The following is a 17326-nucleotide window of genomic DNA, read 5'->3' as shown; positions in this document are numbered from 1 at the left end:
CTAATAATACAACTTGGTTATGTCTTCTAATAATACAACTTGGTTATGTCTTCTAATAATACAACTGGGCTATGTCTTTTATTAATACAACTTGGTTATGTCTTTTATTAATACAATTGGGCTATGTCTTTTATTAATACAACTTGGTTATGTCTTTTATTAATACAACTTGGTTATGACTTTTATTAATACAACTTGGTTATGTCTTCTAATAATACAACTGGGCTATGTCTTTTATTAATACAACTGGGCTATGTCTTTTAATAATTCAACTTGGTTACATCTTCTATTACACAATTTACTTTAGAAGATTAATAACACTGCCTATAATTTAAATTTTCCAAATTACGAATGGAGAAAAATAGTCCTGATGTACTAAAGAAAGTTTATACTTTTTATTCAAACTTATTTTACAATATGTAAATATATACTGGGATGAATGATTCTAGCTTCTAGTCATGCAGTATAACTGATGCTAAGAATGTTTGACGATACCTACTCATTATACAATGCACTTCTTACATAACTTACCTACAAAATGATACATTTGTTTTTCTTAACCGGGTTTGATTTTTTCTCTGGATTTTTTCTATTAATCTGCCTCACAAGGTCATAGAAAATCTGAAAAACGTTATGATTGTAATGATCACTCTCCAAATAGATAAAAATATAACATTTTGTAAGTTTTTAGTGAGCCTTTAGTACATATAGTTGGGGTTCTTATCTCTGGAATAATTAATATCATATATATAAAATTTATTTCACTGTAATTTTTTATGTTTATCTGATACAAGCTCACTTTCCATTTTTGATAAATAATTTTCATAAAACATACCAGTTATCCTACCTCATTTACATTGATTTTTGCCTTAGCAGAAGACTCCAGAAATGCACAGTTGTTGAAGGAGCGAGCCAGGTTGGCTCCCTGGTCTTTACCAACAACCCGCTCATCCTCCAGATCACACTTGTTACCAACCAGAATCATGGGAACCTGAAATAGAAATTACCGTCATAGTATACGCAATTATCTTTGCTTTAGTTAAATATATTTTTTGTGACCCCAAACCAAAATAAATGTTCATTACGTAAAGGAAAAATACATCTCAACTTTTCATTCAGGGGTGAAAGTTGTGAACAGAGTAATAAATTCAAAGTTCTCCAAAACTCTTAAAATTTAAAATACCTCTATCACATTCTTACATATTACAGTAATGCTTTGTAATAATATTCACTTTATATATTGTAATGTTGAAGAACAAACAGATCCCATGAAAAATAAAACTGTTTAATCACTTCAATAAAGTGATACGGCACTTTGTTTACAAAACTTGCAAATTTTCTAAATGAAGAAAAGTTTTCACTTTAGTGTTATTTATCTAAAAAAAGCAACATCAAAACTATTGGTACTGCTGGTCCCTGTTTAGAAAAGATATTCTTTAATAAGCTAATGCACCTATTTAAATCAAGTTCAGTAACTGCTACACAAATTATTTACATTAAAATCTTAATATAAGATAACATGATGATAAAAAAGTCATACATCGTCTGTGTCTTTCACACGTAGGATCTGTTCACGTAAATCTTGCAAATCATTGAAAGTTGACTGTGCTGTGATAGAGTAAACCAGAACAAATCCTTGCCCATTCTTCATATAGAGGTCTCTCATGGCTGTAAATTGTTCCTGTAATAAGCAGTAACATACATTTAATAATGTCCACTTTAATAAAATATTTGATTCTAATATATGTTTAAAATCTTTAGCTACTGAGTTTATGTATTTTATGACTATGGTGAAAAGTAATTCTTTTAGTTAAATATAAAGCTCACGAAGTATACTATATACATTTCATATTACTAACCCTTTCCAGACTGGTGGGATGTCATTCGCATCCCTTGAATTTCTAGTTTCTCATAGTATACATGACAAACTGCATGAAACTTTGTACAAACTTACTAAATTGTATATAATTTGATTTACTTTTCACGCACACACTGTTCTGAAAAACTATACTGATACTAGTTTAGATTACAAAGACGTAAGTATTGTTATAATTGAATGGTGTTTATTGTTTCAAGAGAAACTTTTAATATGCAACATAATGTTATAACCACTAAGCATTCCAAGATCCTCTAGGTAAAAGTATCTAGCTTTTAGTCTACACAACAGTGATAAACTTTAAACTAATTACCCTACACAACACGGTACTGCATAATAGAATAAAAAGTATAACCCACACAGCACTTTCCCTAAATACATTTTCCATACTTCAGCACAAGCCTAAGCATTATCACATCATAGATTTAAAACTATATTCATTATCTCTAACTTTCGTTAATTATATTTCTGCTTTTAAGAACTGGTCACCTTTGATTTGTTATCTTCATAATCGTTCTTCCCTTTCAAAGTCTGGCCACTGGGCAGACTCACTTTAGCAAGGTTACCTTAAATATGGATAATAAAAAGTAGAACTATTCCAGTTGCATGAGAAGTCATACATGTCATTCACACACACAGACAGGATGTGGACATCTAGCAAACATGACTTTTTCTTTATTTTGTAATAAACATAATTTATTTTTAACCAAAATAAAATACAATTTTTGATTAGTATTTACAATTTTTACCACTTTTCATACAATAAGAATATTGTGTGAAAAATATTTGTTCTCCAAAATACAGTAATTCACTCAATATAAATCATATAATTAACACAGTCAATACAGAATGTAACTAACTTTCTTCAACATAAATGCATATACTCCATGCATTTAATCCTTCACATTTATAATTTTACTCAACTCCACGAGTGAAGCCGGGTCAATCATACCATAGTAACTGAAGCCCGGCTACGTCCAAGAGAAAGAACATTTTCTCCAGCTTCTGATACAGCACTCAAACAACGGTCAGGGAGTGTCGCAGTTATTCATTTTAGAATTGCTCAACATATCACGACTTTGTAATACTTCCAACAATTTTCTTTATACAACAGTGGAAAATAATAACCTCCCTATACAACTGTTACTACTTCTTGTACACGTAAGAACTCTTGATCTTTGTCGAGCACAATAATATCTATCCAATGTACATGGTACGCCTCTATATTCAACTGTCATTAGTTCAGTAAAACTACCTTTTAAATAATAACTTGAATTGAAACAGGAAAAAAATATATTAACTTTAACTACAGTATTCAGATAGGTACATCCTGCCCAGAAAGTAAAATTATACCATTTGATTTATAAAAATTACAGAAAATACATTAGTAGTAGTAGTAGCCCTTTTATACATTTAAAAAAATTTAAGAACTGAAACGTATTCAAGAAAAAAGTTTTGATTTTATATATTGTTAAAAATTGCAAATTTTGATTTTCGATTAATTTTAAGAGTGCGAGGTTCATCATTTTTTTTTAGCATAACATGGCATTCACAGCTCCTAGGAGAAACAAAACAGCACTAATTTGAACCTTGTAGCTTCAATACAAGTGTAATTTTATTGATTTTAGTGAATCACTGTTTTTCAACCTTTGTTGTTATGAATGATTTCTGAAATTTCTATGTTCACGACTGTATTATAATAAAGATAATTTCTGGAGTATTCAAATGTTTGACTTTGTTATAATAAAAGTAATCGAGCCAGCAGAGATCATCAACCCTCAGATGTAGGGACTCATGTCAGAACCATTGTCTAATGTTGTGGGAATTTCATCATCCACCACATTAAATCTCAAATTCATATGAACAAACTAAAATTCTACTCATTTGTTTTAGAAATATTTCTGTTTTCTGAAACAAAGTCTGACTTGAAGTTGAAACTGATATAAATTTGTGATCAAGCACAATCAAAATTTTGTAGTCACATGGAGAGAGAGTTAAACACGTCTATCCACTAGAATGCCAATCGAGAAATTGAGGATTGTTCAAGAATAGTAGAGGGAGCTAGCTGTCTAGTGTAGATGGTGCAATATGATTGGTGGAGGGTAGTCACATGATCAACACGTTCTGAAATGGCACAAAATTAATGGGGTATAAAAGACTGGTGCAGTGTTAGGTAAGACCATTTCAGAAGCCCAGGTGTCCTTCATGATGTCACTCAACTCCCTTTATATATCACTCATTCAGTTACACCACCATTCCCAGTTTACCCCTGAAGAAAAAAGTGCTCATGTTATAGTTTTTTATCATTTCATATTAAGACTTGTTGAACCTACATGTTTTTCTAATACCATGTTTGTTACTGTAAGGATACTTTCAGAGGATTCTATATGCATATTTTTATTACAAGATTTATATCACCATAACCTACTAACTATGACCAACAGGACATAGGAATAAATGTTAAATACCATGCACACAATATTTATCCCATATAAAATGCATGGTTTCACACATTTTGTATACACAATATTAATGTCATAAAATTACAGACAATAATATTATGCAACATTATTCTATACACATCATAGATATACATAGTAATTTATTAAAAGTGAAAGATGATTGCCCGTGTTAGAAGTTCTGATGCCATAGGAGAAACAACAGTTGTTGATTTATTACACATGGCCAAAATAAAACACTTAGCTAATTTAGAAATAGACATTAATATGCTTTATCGGCTCTACTAAAACAATTTTTACTTAAAACTAACTAGAGCAATATGAGCCAAGCTAAAGATTTACCACAGTTGGAGGGTGGAAATATTGGAAAACAACACCTTAGAAAAACAAGTAGTTTCAAACCATCAATTTACAACAAAAATACAAAACCTTATAACCCTGCTGCCTTTCTTCATATGTGGTAAATTATTTGTCCTTGAAGATAGGTCCACCTTTTGAAAGGTCTTCGGTTATAGGGTTTTGTATTATTTTAGTTTTGAGCTGATATGTGAGTACTGAATAAATTTACTGTTCCTGCTAAATCACAGGAGAGATACATTTAATAATAAACAAAATGAGGGTAAAGCATATATTCATAAACAAACAAAGAAAAAACTTCAACTTACAGTTCCTGCTGTATCCAAGATCTCCAGCATACATTGTTGCCCATCTACTTCTACTTGCTAAAAACAAGAAACAAAACAAAACGTGTATATTTACACACACACACACATACAAAGTTAATTTTTTTTTTCTTGCTGGAAAAAGTTTTCATTTGATATCATATGAAGCTTACTGTTTATGTTGTCACTAGTTTATTCAATTAAGAAACACACAATATTTGTGAAGACATCATTTACTTAAGAAAAATATGAGTGACTTCATTGTTCAATAGATATGTTACCGGAGCTTAACATATGCAAAACTTAGACATGGCTTCGGTCAAGGCCATATTTTTTTTCTAATAGGGTGATCAGTTTATAGAATGCTATGTCTTCTGATGTGGTAGAAGATACATCAGAGAAGGACTTTAGGGATTAGAAAAATATTTTAAAAATAGGATGGGATTTAAGAAAAAAAGGTTTCTATATGTAGTTTGGAGTAGGGTGTATGGAGTATAAACTGAGATGGATCAAATGGCCCCTTGTTATCCCTCAGAAATGAAAATTGATTTAGCCCCACCCACTGAATTTCTGCAACTTTCATTTTAAAAAATGAAAAATACTGTGGTGATGGGAAATACTGAAGAAAATAACTGGTTATAAATAAGAATTAGTACTTGAAATTTAATTTCTTAACCATAGTTTCCATGTGATTTCTGATTTGTTTTTATGAAACATCTACAACCAATTTTGTTACCAAAAGCATATGTGTATAGAATCTTACCCAATAAGTGATTAACTGTTATTATAAGAAAAAAAATGTTATTATTCCATATAGTCTGAGTGTATTTCTTCTAGTTAATTACAATTTTTTAATGATTTCAATATGTAACAACCCTTTATTAAATTTTTAATTCAAAACTTCTTAGAAGTGCATGAGAGGCTGTTCTTGGCTAATTCTATCTAATCCTTCCAATGCTCAGGGAGGATGGAAAATCCCCCATCCCATGCACAGTAAATTTTTTTTTTTTTTACTTTGTGAAATCAGAGTATAGCATACAAAAATAAAGAATAAACACCTAATGGCATTTAAGGGCCCCCCAGTGGCACAGCGGTATGTCTGCGGACTTACAACGGCAGAATCCGATTTTCAATCATCCGTGGTGGGCAGAGCACAGATAGCCCATTGTGTAGCTTTGTGCTTAATTACAAACAAACATGCATTTAAGGACCTCTGTGTAGGCTCTTATTTCACACACTGGCACACTGTTAGTCATGAATAACATGACTATATTGTACCAACATTCCACTTAGCACTCCAATGTAAGTCACTAAAACTACTGTATAAATGCCTAATATTTACACTATATACACCCCCCCCCCACCATGTACATGTGTTGTGAGTGACATCTGTGTGTTACTGGTACAATCAAGTATCAGCTGGGATTTCAGATGATGGGAGGAAAAAATAAAACCTCATATGATGCTCAGAGCAGTGAAAAGGTTAAATTGATTTTGTTTTATTTAAGGTAAACAATGAATAAACAAATCAATGAAATAGTACACTTCTTTGTACTTCATAAAAAATTGTTATTTTTCAAAAATGAAGGAAGTGACTAGAAGAATGTATTTATACGAATCACAAATACATATTTTGGAGTATTTCACCCTCAGCTTCACTAAAATTCAACCTCGAAAAATCAGTAGAAAAGTTAAGACCCATTTTTTTGGACTGTGGTATGTCTCAATACGCGATTAGTCCAAATGTTCATTGAGATATATTTTTGTAATGGTAAAATGTCTAAAACAAAATATTAAAGTATCCAAAAATGAGTGTACAACTACTGAGACACAAATCACAACTTACGTGTATGATTGTGGAAAGCTAGCCAAGAACATCTAATGGATGGTACACATAAATTACTCTGATGATGCCTTAACTGGCATTATAAATGAAATATTTCAGAATTGTATAATTATCTATATTTTTTTCCATTCTGTATTTGTCTCACCAAGTACTGACAGTTTCAAGTACTAACTATACAAATTACTCTATTCACAGTACTGGAATAGATAAATATACAACCAAAGTTATACGTAAATGTTTACTTGAAATGACTTCATAAGGCTCTTACAGGGTGTCCTAAACATTGAGGATGAGGAAGTTAACACTATTCTTGTTTATTTGAAGATTAGTTTAGATAATGGCACTGAGCATTGATGAACGTGTGGATGTGATCTGGACAGAACATATTTACTACTATATCAATTTTGAGATCAAACTTTTTAAGCATATTTTTTAAAACATGTATTGACATTAAGCCAATGACAGCTAACTTTGGAGACACCCTATACTATCTGCTATCACTTTGAAAGTAACAATTTAACACTAATAAAAATGTAGAAGACTTTATTACTATCACAAAAGTTTTCATTTACCTTTCTGTAGCTGTCTTCAATAGTAGGATCATACTTTTCCACAAATATACCTTGAACAAACTGGACTGTCTATAAAACAAAACAAATATACATGTTATAATTAACACAGCCTAAGACCATTTTTTACGTTAAAAAGAACAAAATTAATCAACTTAACCAGTTACTTTCTTCACATACACTGTGTTAAGATTTTGGTAGTTTTTAAGGTTATGATGGTTTGCTATTGGCTAATTAGACAATTTTAATCATCTGTTATCAATCACAAAAAAATAAATAAAAAAAGCACTTATTTTGATATAATTTATCAAGTAGATTATCAGGTGTCTTAATTTCAACTACTGACAATTAACACAAATTTTTACGAAAATGTTCAATAGAACTAATAAAAATGCTCGTAATTTCACAAGAAAAACTTTGAGAAACTGGTACTATTTTAAAGATAATAGCAAGTAGATTGAATCCACTTGGGTTTCTATTGGTGGATATAATGGGAAAAGGCTTTTAGTGGGAATTTGTTACAGACCACCAGATGATACTGATGAAATTAGTGAGAAACTTTACAATGAGATTAAGATTTCAGCTGTTAATGAAGTCATAATTATGGGTGATTTTAATTTCAGGCATATAGATTGGGAAATGCTAGAGTTAAACCATGAGGGGAAAAAAGTTTTTGGAAACTGTTCAAGATGGCTTTCTTCACCAGTTAGTCAAGGAACCAACTAGAAACAATGCTATTTTAGATTTATTGTTAACTTCTAATATGGAAATGATAGGGAGGAAATTGGGGAACATACTGAAGCAAATATCATTGCTCAATTAGGTTCAATGTTTTGCTGCCTATGGAGATAAGAAATAATGATATTTTGGTTACAAATTTTGAAGGGATGTGACAAGAATTATCTCTTGTGAATTTGGCAACCGAGTTATTTGGATATACTGATCAAATGTGGAAAAATTTTAAATATTCAAGGCAGACATGTTCCTTATAGAAAGGAAAGGGTAGCTACAAGTAAAACACCAGGGTGGCTCACAAACAGTATAAGAGATAAAATTAGAGAAAAGCATCATAAATTCAAGAAATCTAAATTGACTGATATGACAGGAGATTTAGAAGATTATAGAATATCAAGAAAGTTGGTGAAACAAGAAATTAGGACATCAAAAAGGATGTATGAGAAAAAATTTGGCTGAAAATGTTAAAATTAACAGTAAGGATTTCTTTAAATACATTAAGGGTAAACAAAATGTTAGGAAGGGGTAGGATCCTTGAGGGATGATAAAGGAAGGCTCGTATCTGATGATTATGTGATGGTTGGATTATTAAACTTTGCTTTTTCTTTGGTTTTTACTAACAAAGATTTAAGCAGTATTCCACACCTTGAACAGTTGATAGATAGAAAAAAAAATTGAACAAGATGATTGCATTAATCCTGAGCTGGTTAAGAAAAAATTGGGAAGTTTAAGGAATGATAAGGCTGCTAGGTCAAATAATATTTCCCCAAGGGTTTTGAAGGAGGACAAAGATTAGATATGTGAGCCACTTGCTACTATTTATTGTCCTTCCTTGAATAATGAGCAGGTACCAGAGGATTGGAAGTTAGCTAATGTAACTCCTCTTTTCAACAGAGGTGATAAAAATTGTCCCAGTAATTATAGACCCATTAGTCTTACATCAGTTGTGGAAAAAGTTCAGGAAAGTCTGTTAAAAAATGCTTTGCAAAGTCATTTAACAAAGTAGAATTTTATTGGATAGTCAACATGATTTCACTAAGGAAAAATCTTGCCTTACAAATCTTTTAACATTCTTTGAAAAGGTTACTGCTTACATAGATGAGGGTAAGGGTATTGTAGATTTGGTGTATCTAGATTTTCAGAAAGTATTTGACAAGGTGCCACATAAAAGACTTTAAAAAAAATTATCTCTATAGGTGTGGGGAATAAGTTAACAAATTGGATAGAAGAGTGGCTGAATGGAAGAAATCAGAGGGTTGTTACAAATGGAGTTCAGTCAAACTGGATTAATGTCACAAGTGTGGTACCTTAGGGCTCAGTCTTAGGACCTTTGCTCTTTTATATTTACATCAATGACATAGATGAAGGAATGGTCAATAAATTACTTATATTTGCAGATGATATTATGGTCTTGGGTGTTGCTTGCTGTGAAGAGGATGCTGCTGATTTACAAAATGATTTAGATCATTTAGTGAGTTGGGCAAGTAAATGGCAGATGAGTTTTAATTGTAATAAATGCAAAATAAGGAAAGTGTCATGAAAGAAAGGAATCTTGGTATAATAGCTGATCGGTCTCTAAAGCCATCCAAGCAGTGTGCTGTTCGTAGTGGTAGGGCAAATAGGATTTTAGGTGATTTTCTTCACTCTTGGGCTCCTTACCTTAGGAAAGACATTGAATTGTTTGAAAAGGTTCAGAGAAGGGTTACTAGAATAGTGCTTGGGATGGAAGGGTTGTCAAATGAGGAGAGGTTTAAATCGCTCAAATTGATTGAGGCATTTAAGATTGTAAAGGGAATTGATAGTGTTGATGCATCATCTTTTTTCATACTTAACAATGAAAATAGTAGGACTAGGGGATACAAACAAAAATTTTGGCAGGGTAGGAGTCACCTTCAGCTAAGACAGTTATATTTTTCTAACAGGATGGTTGGATTTTGGAATGGGATGCCTTAGGATGTTGTGGAGGCAGTAAATTTAAGTGAGTTTAAGAGAAAGCTTGATATGTATATGAAAGATAAGGACTGGCTTTAAGCTTTTTATTTATTTTTCATTTATTTATTAACAGCTTTAGTTTAGAGGATGGAACAGTGGAGATGGACCAACATGTTCCATGTTATCCCTAAACGTTATAATACTGACTCTACCATAAGGTTTTTAATCAAGAATTGTTTTATAAATGCTAATTTCCCTTTCAGTCAAATTCAAAATGCAAGAAAACCAGGAATTACTCAAAAAGTAAAAACATATTAAATTTTGTTTAAAATGTATGTCTCGCTGTATATCATGTATTGATGTATGATTCTATTTAAAATAAGAAGTTATTTTTGATACATATCCAAGTTAGATCATTTGTAATATTAAAGCCATTGAGACACCTTATGTTTTCAACACTATGATTTAAGTTAGTGTAACAAATTTATTATTATATATTTATTTTAATATTGATGTATGTTTAGATTAAATTTATATTTAGAAACATACATAGTCTATACTGTTAAATACGTATTGTAAAACTCCCACCTATTCTCCAAAGTTGTAGAAGATTCTCGAGAGTAAGAAGCAACAATATATGTATGTACATAAACACTCAAATGTAGCTTTGTTTTGTTATGTGATCTGAATTTTCTAGAAAGCCTCTACATGCCTATAAATATAACCAACTCGATGTGCCAAAAAAGGTATCTATTATTAGTTTGCTATAGTCAGTGTGGTATAAATTTTGGAAGCTACAACTGTGATTGTTACAATGCTTATCAATCGGACATTAGTATTTTTAAGAAAACATTATATAAATTCATTGTGGTAAACTCAGCGTGTGTGGCTGGTGAATAATGAAGGACAGAGCTAGCTAGCTTCCTGTTAAGCGAGTTGGACCTACATCAACTCGTAATTAACTTGCTCATTGTGAACCCTCAACAAGATATCAAGGAAGTTCCAGACTAGAAAGAAGACTTTATATTGCTTGTAAGTTTGTGAAACTTTTGTATATAAAACATTGTTTGTAATAACTATTCGTAATAACTGTTACTGTAAATTGTATTGTTGTTTACATATCAAAACATATTTGTGTTAAAGAAGAAACGGTGTGTAAAAATCTTGTTGGCAAATATCATAAAACGACTATATATATTGGCTTTTACTTAACTGCTAAATCCAAAGTACAATTTAACTACTAAATTTAAAGAATCATTTAACTTAATTTCAGGCCATTTGAAATTGTAATACATAACACTAGTTATAATATAAGAATAATTTGTTTAACATGTAAGAGTCTTAACACTTACCAAGGCACTTTTCCCAACACCTCCACTTCCTAAAACAACTATCTTGTACTCCCTCATTGTTCTCACCTTTTGGCAAAAAATTGTACAATTAAAACATATTACTTCAAGAGTTAAATACCAATAATTTCACATATAATTATGAAATATAAAAATTAATGGAAGCATGAGTGGGAAACACAAGTATAAGTAATTCTTCAGCTGGGGCTCCAGCTGGCGGATGACGTGAGGCACCCACACCACTCACATACAAAGATTCCAGCTGATTGTCATATATTCTCTGTATTTTTACCCAGAGGTGAAATTCTCAAAACAAAATTAGAGATACTCAGCTATTTGAAGATGACCTATTTAGCAAAAAGAAAAAAATCTAAAAGTAAACATAAACAGCTCAAATAAGTCCCAATACTAGTACTACCTTAAAAAATAAGTCCCAGTACTAGTATTACTGGGACTTATTTTTTAAGGTGACTAGTAATGCCTTAAAAAAATAAATTCCAATACTAGTACCACCTTAAAAAATAAATTCCAGTACTAAGTACCACCTTAAAAAGAAGTTCCAGTACTAGTAATGCCTTAAAAAATAAATTCCAGTACTAGTACCGCCTTAAAAAAGAAGTTCCAGTACTAGTACCACCTTAAAAAATAAATTCCAGTACAAGTACTGCCTTAAAAAATAAATTCCAGTACTAAGTACCGGCAGAATCTCACCCCTATTTTTCCAATAATTCAAGTAAGTTATTAATTCAATAGCAAAAAAAATATGTAATGTGTGTCATATATCATAATGCAGAATATAGCAAAATATATTGCAAATTTACTATGTTTTTTGATGGAGAAATGACATTGATTGGGAAGTGATCGTTAAATCTAATTATGTGGTAAAGGGTTAACACATCTTTTATTATAAACAGTAAGTGGTCAGTGATTATGACTTCATTTCCATTACAAAACTACCCCCAAGGTACAAACAACAGGAGTAAAGATGTAGTCTAAAACAAACATTTTCTTGTTCACAGAGAAACTTTGTAATTAATGAAACCATTTACAGGCTTTCTTTTATATAACATTAGGTTAAATTACTACAATTCACTATATTAAACAGAATTAACTAGTGAGCATTCCCCAAGATACTTTTAGATTAAAGCCAATTGATGCTCTGGAAAATTGTTAATTATAAACTATGGAATATCAAGAGGCCTTTTAGCCCATCAAGGATGTTGCGACTCCCAACCACCCTTAAGAAATGGAAATCCAATAACCAAATCTTGCTCTTATTATTCAAATGTTCATCATACAAAATTTGTGCAAAATGCCAGCCTCTATTCCTCTACATGGTACAATGTTCCACAAATTACCCACCCTATTGGAGAAAAAAAGATTTAGATGGAGCTGTAGTTCCATTAGCCCAATGTCTTGAACTAACAAATTTCCAAACTTGAATTGAAATTTGGACTACTGTGAAATTTAAACATATAAGCATGGGGACAGTCTAGTTCTGCTTGTTTGAAATGTGTGCATGTTTATAAATCAGTTTTTTAATATGGATATATAAAATCACAAAATATTTGAAACTTTTATAATATTGGTACACTGTTTTCCTGTATGCAATATATATATGTAAATATAAATATACATATAAAAAAAAACAATTTTGAGGAAACACCTTATAGTCTGTTATTCGTTATATTACTAGGGGACCCACAGTACGAGATGCCTGTTGGTGCATTGCACCAATGCTAAAAATGCCCCTGCATAGAATATTAGTTAAGAAAATCACAATTAGTAGTGAGTAGAGGAAAGACTAGTTAACTAGATTGTAGAGTGGTTGAAAGAATGATGAGAATTCAGTAGTGTAACTCAAGAAAAGGATCTTGACATAGTGATGAATAAGTCACTCGAGCCTTGCAGCAATTTTCTGCAAAAAGTGATAAAACATGTTAAAAGACCACATTTTATTGGAAAGAATTCAGAAAAGTCTACTTAAAATGATTTCAGAGATGAAAGACTTGCCTTATAAGAACAGGTTATTATCACATATTTAATTTTCTCTTCAGAAATAGAGGTGATTGTTACTGAAATTTCTTTGTGCTGTATATTAAAACAGACAAGATAATATGGTTTTAAGATTTACAATCTGCAGATAGTACTGTGTAGTACTGACCCATTTTTTTCAACAATTTCTTGGTATATTTGTACAAAATAATAAAATCATGTTGAGTATTCATGGGTGTTCCCAGACAGCTTACACACATCCACTCTGCTAGATCAAACAAATTTTATTATTGAATTTATTTTTATTGATATTTTAATAATAATATGACAAGGGTTTCCTTTCTGAATTTATCCTGTGGGTAGGAGTATTTTATTTGTTGAGTGATTTGGTACAGGCCATTCAAGTGCTGAGGCGGGGCTCTATCCTGCCCCCCCAAAAATGTCTGAAGAAAAAAAGGAGCAAAATGAATGATGCATTCTGAACATCAAATTATTCCCAGAATTTGTTTAATGACTGGTGATGCGAAAATGTTCAACTTCTGCATGACTGATAAAATACTTCAACAACAATTAAGTTGTGGCCCAAAAAACAGAGATGATATGTAGCTTGGTACTAATAGTTTTTTAGTTATTGTATTTATAGTATGTCAAAGAACGTATTATTATTTTTTAATTACATCTAATACTAATAGTAATATAGTACACTTTTAAGGTAACTTGCCAAAATTTATCATCTAAAATCTATTTCAAATCTACATTTATTAGCACTATTAGGTGTTACTATTAGTAATAAGGTATTACTGTGTTAATTTTCCCGAGTCTTTTCGTTTTATTAAAGTTTAACATATAATATTAGGCTTAACTCTGTGTACCGTAAAGTGTAAAATTGTAGTTTTGTAGACTTTAAGAAAATAAATCTTAGTTTTAACACAGTTCATACTATTAGTATTACTACAAACTTTTTACACCCTACTTATAATAATTTACTCACTTCTTTATCAACAGCTACCCGTTTTAATTTATTTTATTTTTAATTCAGTCGATCAAGTTTTAATATTTTACTTTTCCCTGGCCTTAATCAAACCCTAATTATGATAATACTAGTGCAGTGGTATTATTCATAGGCCTAAAAACTAAGTTAAAACAAGGGTGAAGCTTACGTATCACTCGTATCCATCTGATGTCATTTTATAAGTACTATTTGTATCATACATACTTGGGTTCGATATCTGTGGAGGATATAGTGTAATGGACTAAAAAAAAGTCACTACAATCAGGGTCAAACAAAAACAATTTATCAAATATAACAACAGAAGTAAAAACCAACAAGTTTTTAATAACTAGAATACAAACTGTTTCACAAAAAAACAAGTAAACCCGTGTATGGCCAGGACTAGGTACAAACATTAATAACCAAAAGAACATAAACCTCAATGCGATTAATTTCAATAAATATTGTTACGTCTCCGCTTGTTAATTGATTTTCCGTATCTTCGTTCCGACGAAACTTTAGCGACACAAGTCCTTACTTAATAAAACTGGTTTATTCTTTCTGAATATAACTTTACCGATACACTTATTTTCAACAGTCGCTCTATAACAAACGTTTTAACAACGAACGTTAACTTCAACAATACTTCTGACTGCAGTTCAATTACTCACTACCAACACACATTGTTGTCACGTTGTGAGCGTCTTATATATATATACCAGACAAACATATGTCTAGTAAATGCTAGGGCATTCACGAAGGAACAAGATAGTTCTAGAAACGTGGCGTGACACTAGTCACGTGACCTCGCTGACGCAGCAATATCGAAGAAATTAGGAGGCTTGTATGAAGTTAGCCACACAGCTACTCAATCGGCTATCTGTGATTTTCCCACCACAGGAATGAAAACCCGATTTCTAGCATTGTAAGCCCGCATACATGCCGCTATGCCACCATATAATAGCAAATGTTCCAAAATTAAACCACTGATTAAATAAGTGGATTATAACAGAAGAGATAGAGGATCCCTCAAGTATTCCACCGTTCACCTCAAAGTTCTAGTAAAAGTGTGGTGATTTTAAGATAGAACTGGAAAAAAGTTCATAGATAGAAAATTCCACAACAACTTAATTCTGTTTTTAAATGTTTTCGCTTAATGCAACTTAGTCATAACCACAACTACTGAAGTGATAAGAAAATCTGCAAAAGCAAATCACGAAGGACGGCTTCTTATCATCTACCCGTTTTAAAATGTTGGCCGAGATAATCACTTTTGGAGAATCAATTAAACTCTGTTTTATTTTACGATATTCAAGAAAAAACTTACTTTATGCTCAGTATGTGACAATGAAACATCCAAATAAAGGTGAAGCAGTTTTAAATATTGTTACGCCTCCAGTCGTTACTTAATTTTCCGTAACTTCGTTCCGACGAAACTTTAGCGACACAAGTCCTTTCTTAAATAAAACTAGTTTATTCTTTCTGAATATAACTTTGCGATACACTTAATTTCAACAGTGGCGCTATAACAACGAACGTCTCACGTGCTCAGTTCAATTACACACTCTCTGACTGCAGTTCAATTACTCATTACCTACACACATTGTCCCGTCACGTTGTGACCATCTTATATATACCAAACTACCCCCAATCTAGTAATATCCCGACAATTCACGAAGGTTCGAAAAAGAAGTGGCGTGATACTAGTCACGTGACCTCGCTGACGCAACAAAGTGAATAATATTCTGAAAATTGCAGCGAATGTATCCAGATGAAAATAGCGTTGTTACAAGTTGTTTACTCTTATGTTCAAATGGATTAATAAACAATGTTTAAAGGTTTTATGTGTTTAAAGGATTTATATCAAAGTGTTTACGTGCAAGATAATAGCTGTTAATTCAATAAAACAATTTATTCTTCCGTTTATAAGTCTGTGGACAATAACGCAAAAATTAGGTTTCGATACTAGCGGTGAACAAAGCATGTATGGCCCATCGTGTGGCTTTGTGCTTGATCAAAAACAAGCAAATGGCTTTTCTGTTTAAAGTGATCCCTATCGCGTAAACTGTAAGTCTATTTATTTCTTACGCTCAACACGTTGTCAGCTGGCTTACAATTATCGTGCGTTACACAACTTTAAGTAAGCGCAGTATGTTAAACACGATATTTTGTATTCAGAAAGCTGGTATTAGTCTGGTTTAGTATTGTTGCGTATCTGCTTCTTTGTTCATTTCCGGTAGAAATACTTTCCGAGAAATTTCAACTTTACAAGTCCTCTCTTGGTTAAACCAGTTTATTCTTCCTTGACACAAACTTTTAGTACACGGTAATTCCACAGTTAGTACGTTACTCGATATTTTATACTTAACAATTTTTATAATACAAGCTATAAATCAGAGCGATTCACAATCTCGATAACGTTGCTCTCTACGAGTGCAAAACATACACTAGCTCGAAACAGAATCGTAAATTACCCGAAATTCAGCGTAGCTACTGTTCGCTTTATCCTCTTCATTCATTCACATTGTTCCTGGCTTTCTCTGCCAGGCTTATATACTAACAAAGAGGGCTTCTCGATCACACTCGAACTTCCCCAATAATTCGAGAAACTCAGTCACGCATGCGCCAGCGGCATCACGTGACTTACGATGTCGTACACTGCCCACTCCTTAGTATTGTTCGTCCCGAACAATAGCCACTTACATTAAACCAATAGATAATTAACAATCACTTAATTAAATATACAGAATTTACAAGCACAAAATTAAAATATAACAAAGTCTCTTAATTTTACAGGACATTTCTTCTTTTGTACTGGTCTCGGGATCATTGGCTTCTGCTTCACGTAGGGTTCATTTGCTCCATCAGGAAATGTCCAATTATCGGTAATAGTCACATCCGTGGTAGTAACA

At 31.9% G+C, this 17326-nt stretch overlaps 1 protein-coding gene across 2 annotated transcripts in view; it reads right to left on the bottom strand.

The window, feature by feature from the left end:
• The window catches only part of LOC106462065 (ras-related protein Rap-1b-like), a 26912-nt gene extending 12287 nt beyond the window's left edge, over positions 1-14625 (bottom strand). The window contains exons 1-7 of one of the 2 annotated variants that reach the window (XM_013921947.2): positions 14584-14625; positions 11432-11497; positions 7416-7484; positions 5001-5057; positions 1541-1681; positions 848-991; positions 532-621 (exon numbers count right to left, since the gene is read on the bottom strand). In XM_013921947.2, coding sequence (XP_013777401.1) covers positions 532-621; positions 848-991; positions 1541-1681; positions 5001-5057; positions 7416-7484; positions 11432-11488 — 558 coding nt within the window. In that variant the 5' untranslated portion in view covers positions 11489-11497; positions 14584-14625. The other variant, XM_013921946.2, reaches the window with a different exon arrangement.
• Between the last annotated feature and the right edge of the window lie 2701 nt (positions 14626-17326).

Source organism: Limulus polyphemus, unplaced genomic scaffold (genome assembly GCF_000517525.1).
Source record: "Limulus polyphemus unplaced genomic scaffold, Limulus_polyphemus-2.1.2 Scaffold1086, whole genome shotgun sequence".
NCBI classification, from domain to species: domain Eukaryota; kingdom Metazoa; phylum Arthropoda; class Merostomata; order Xiphosura; family Limulidae; genus Limulus; species Limulus polyphemus.
This window is presented reverse-complemented; position numbering and strand designations above follow the sequence as displayed.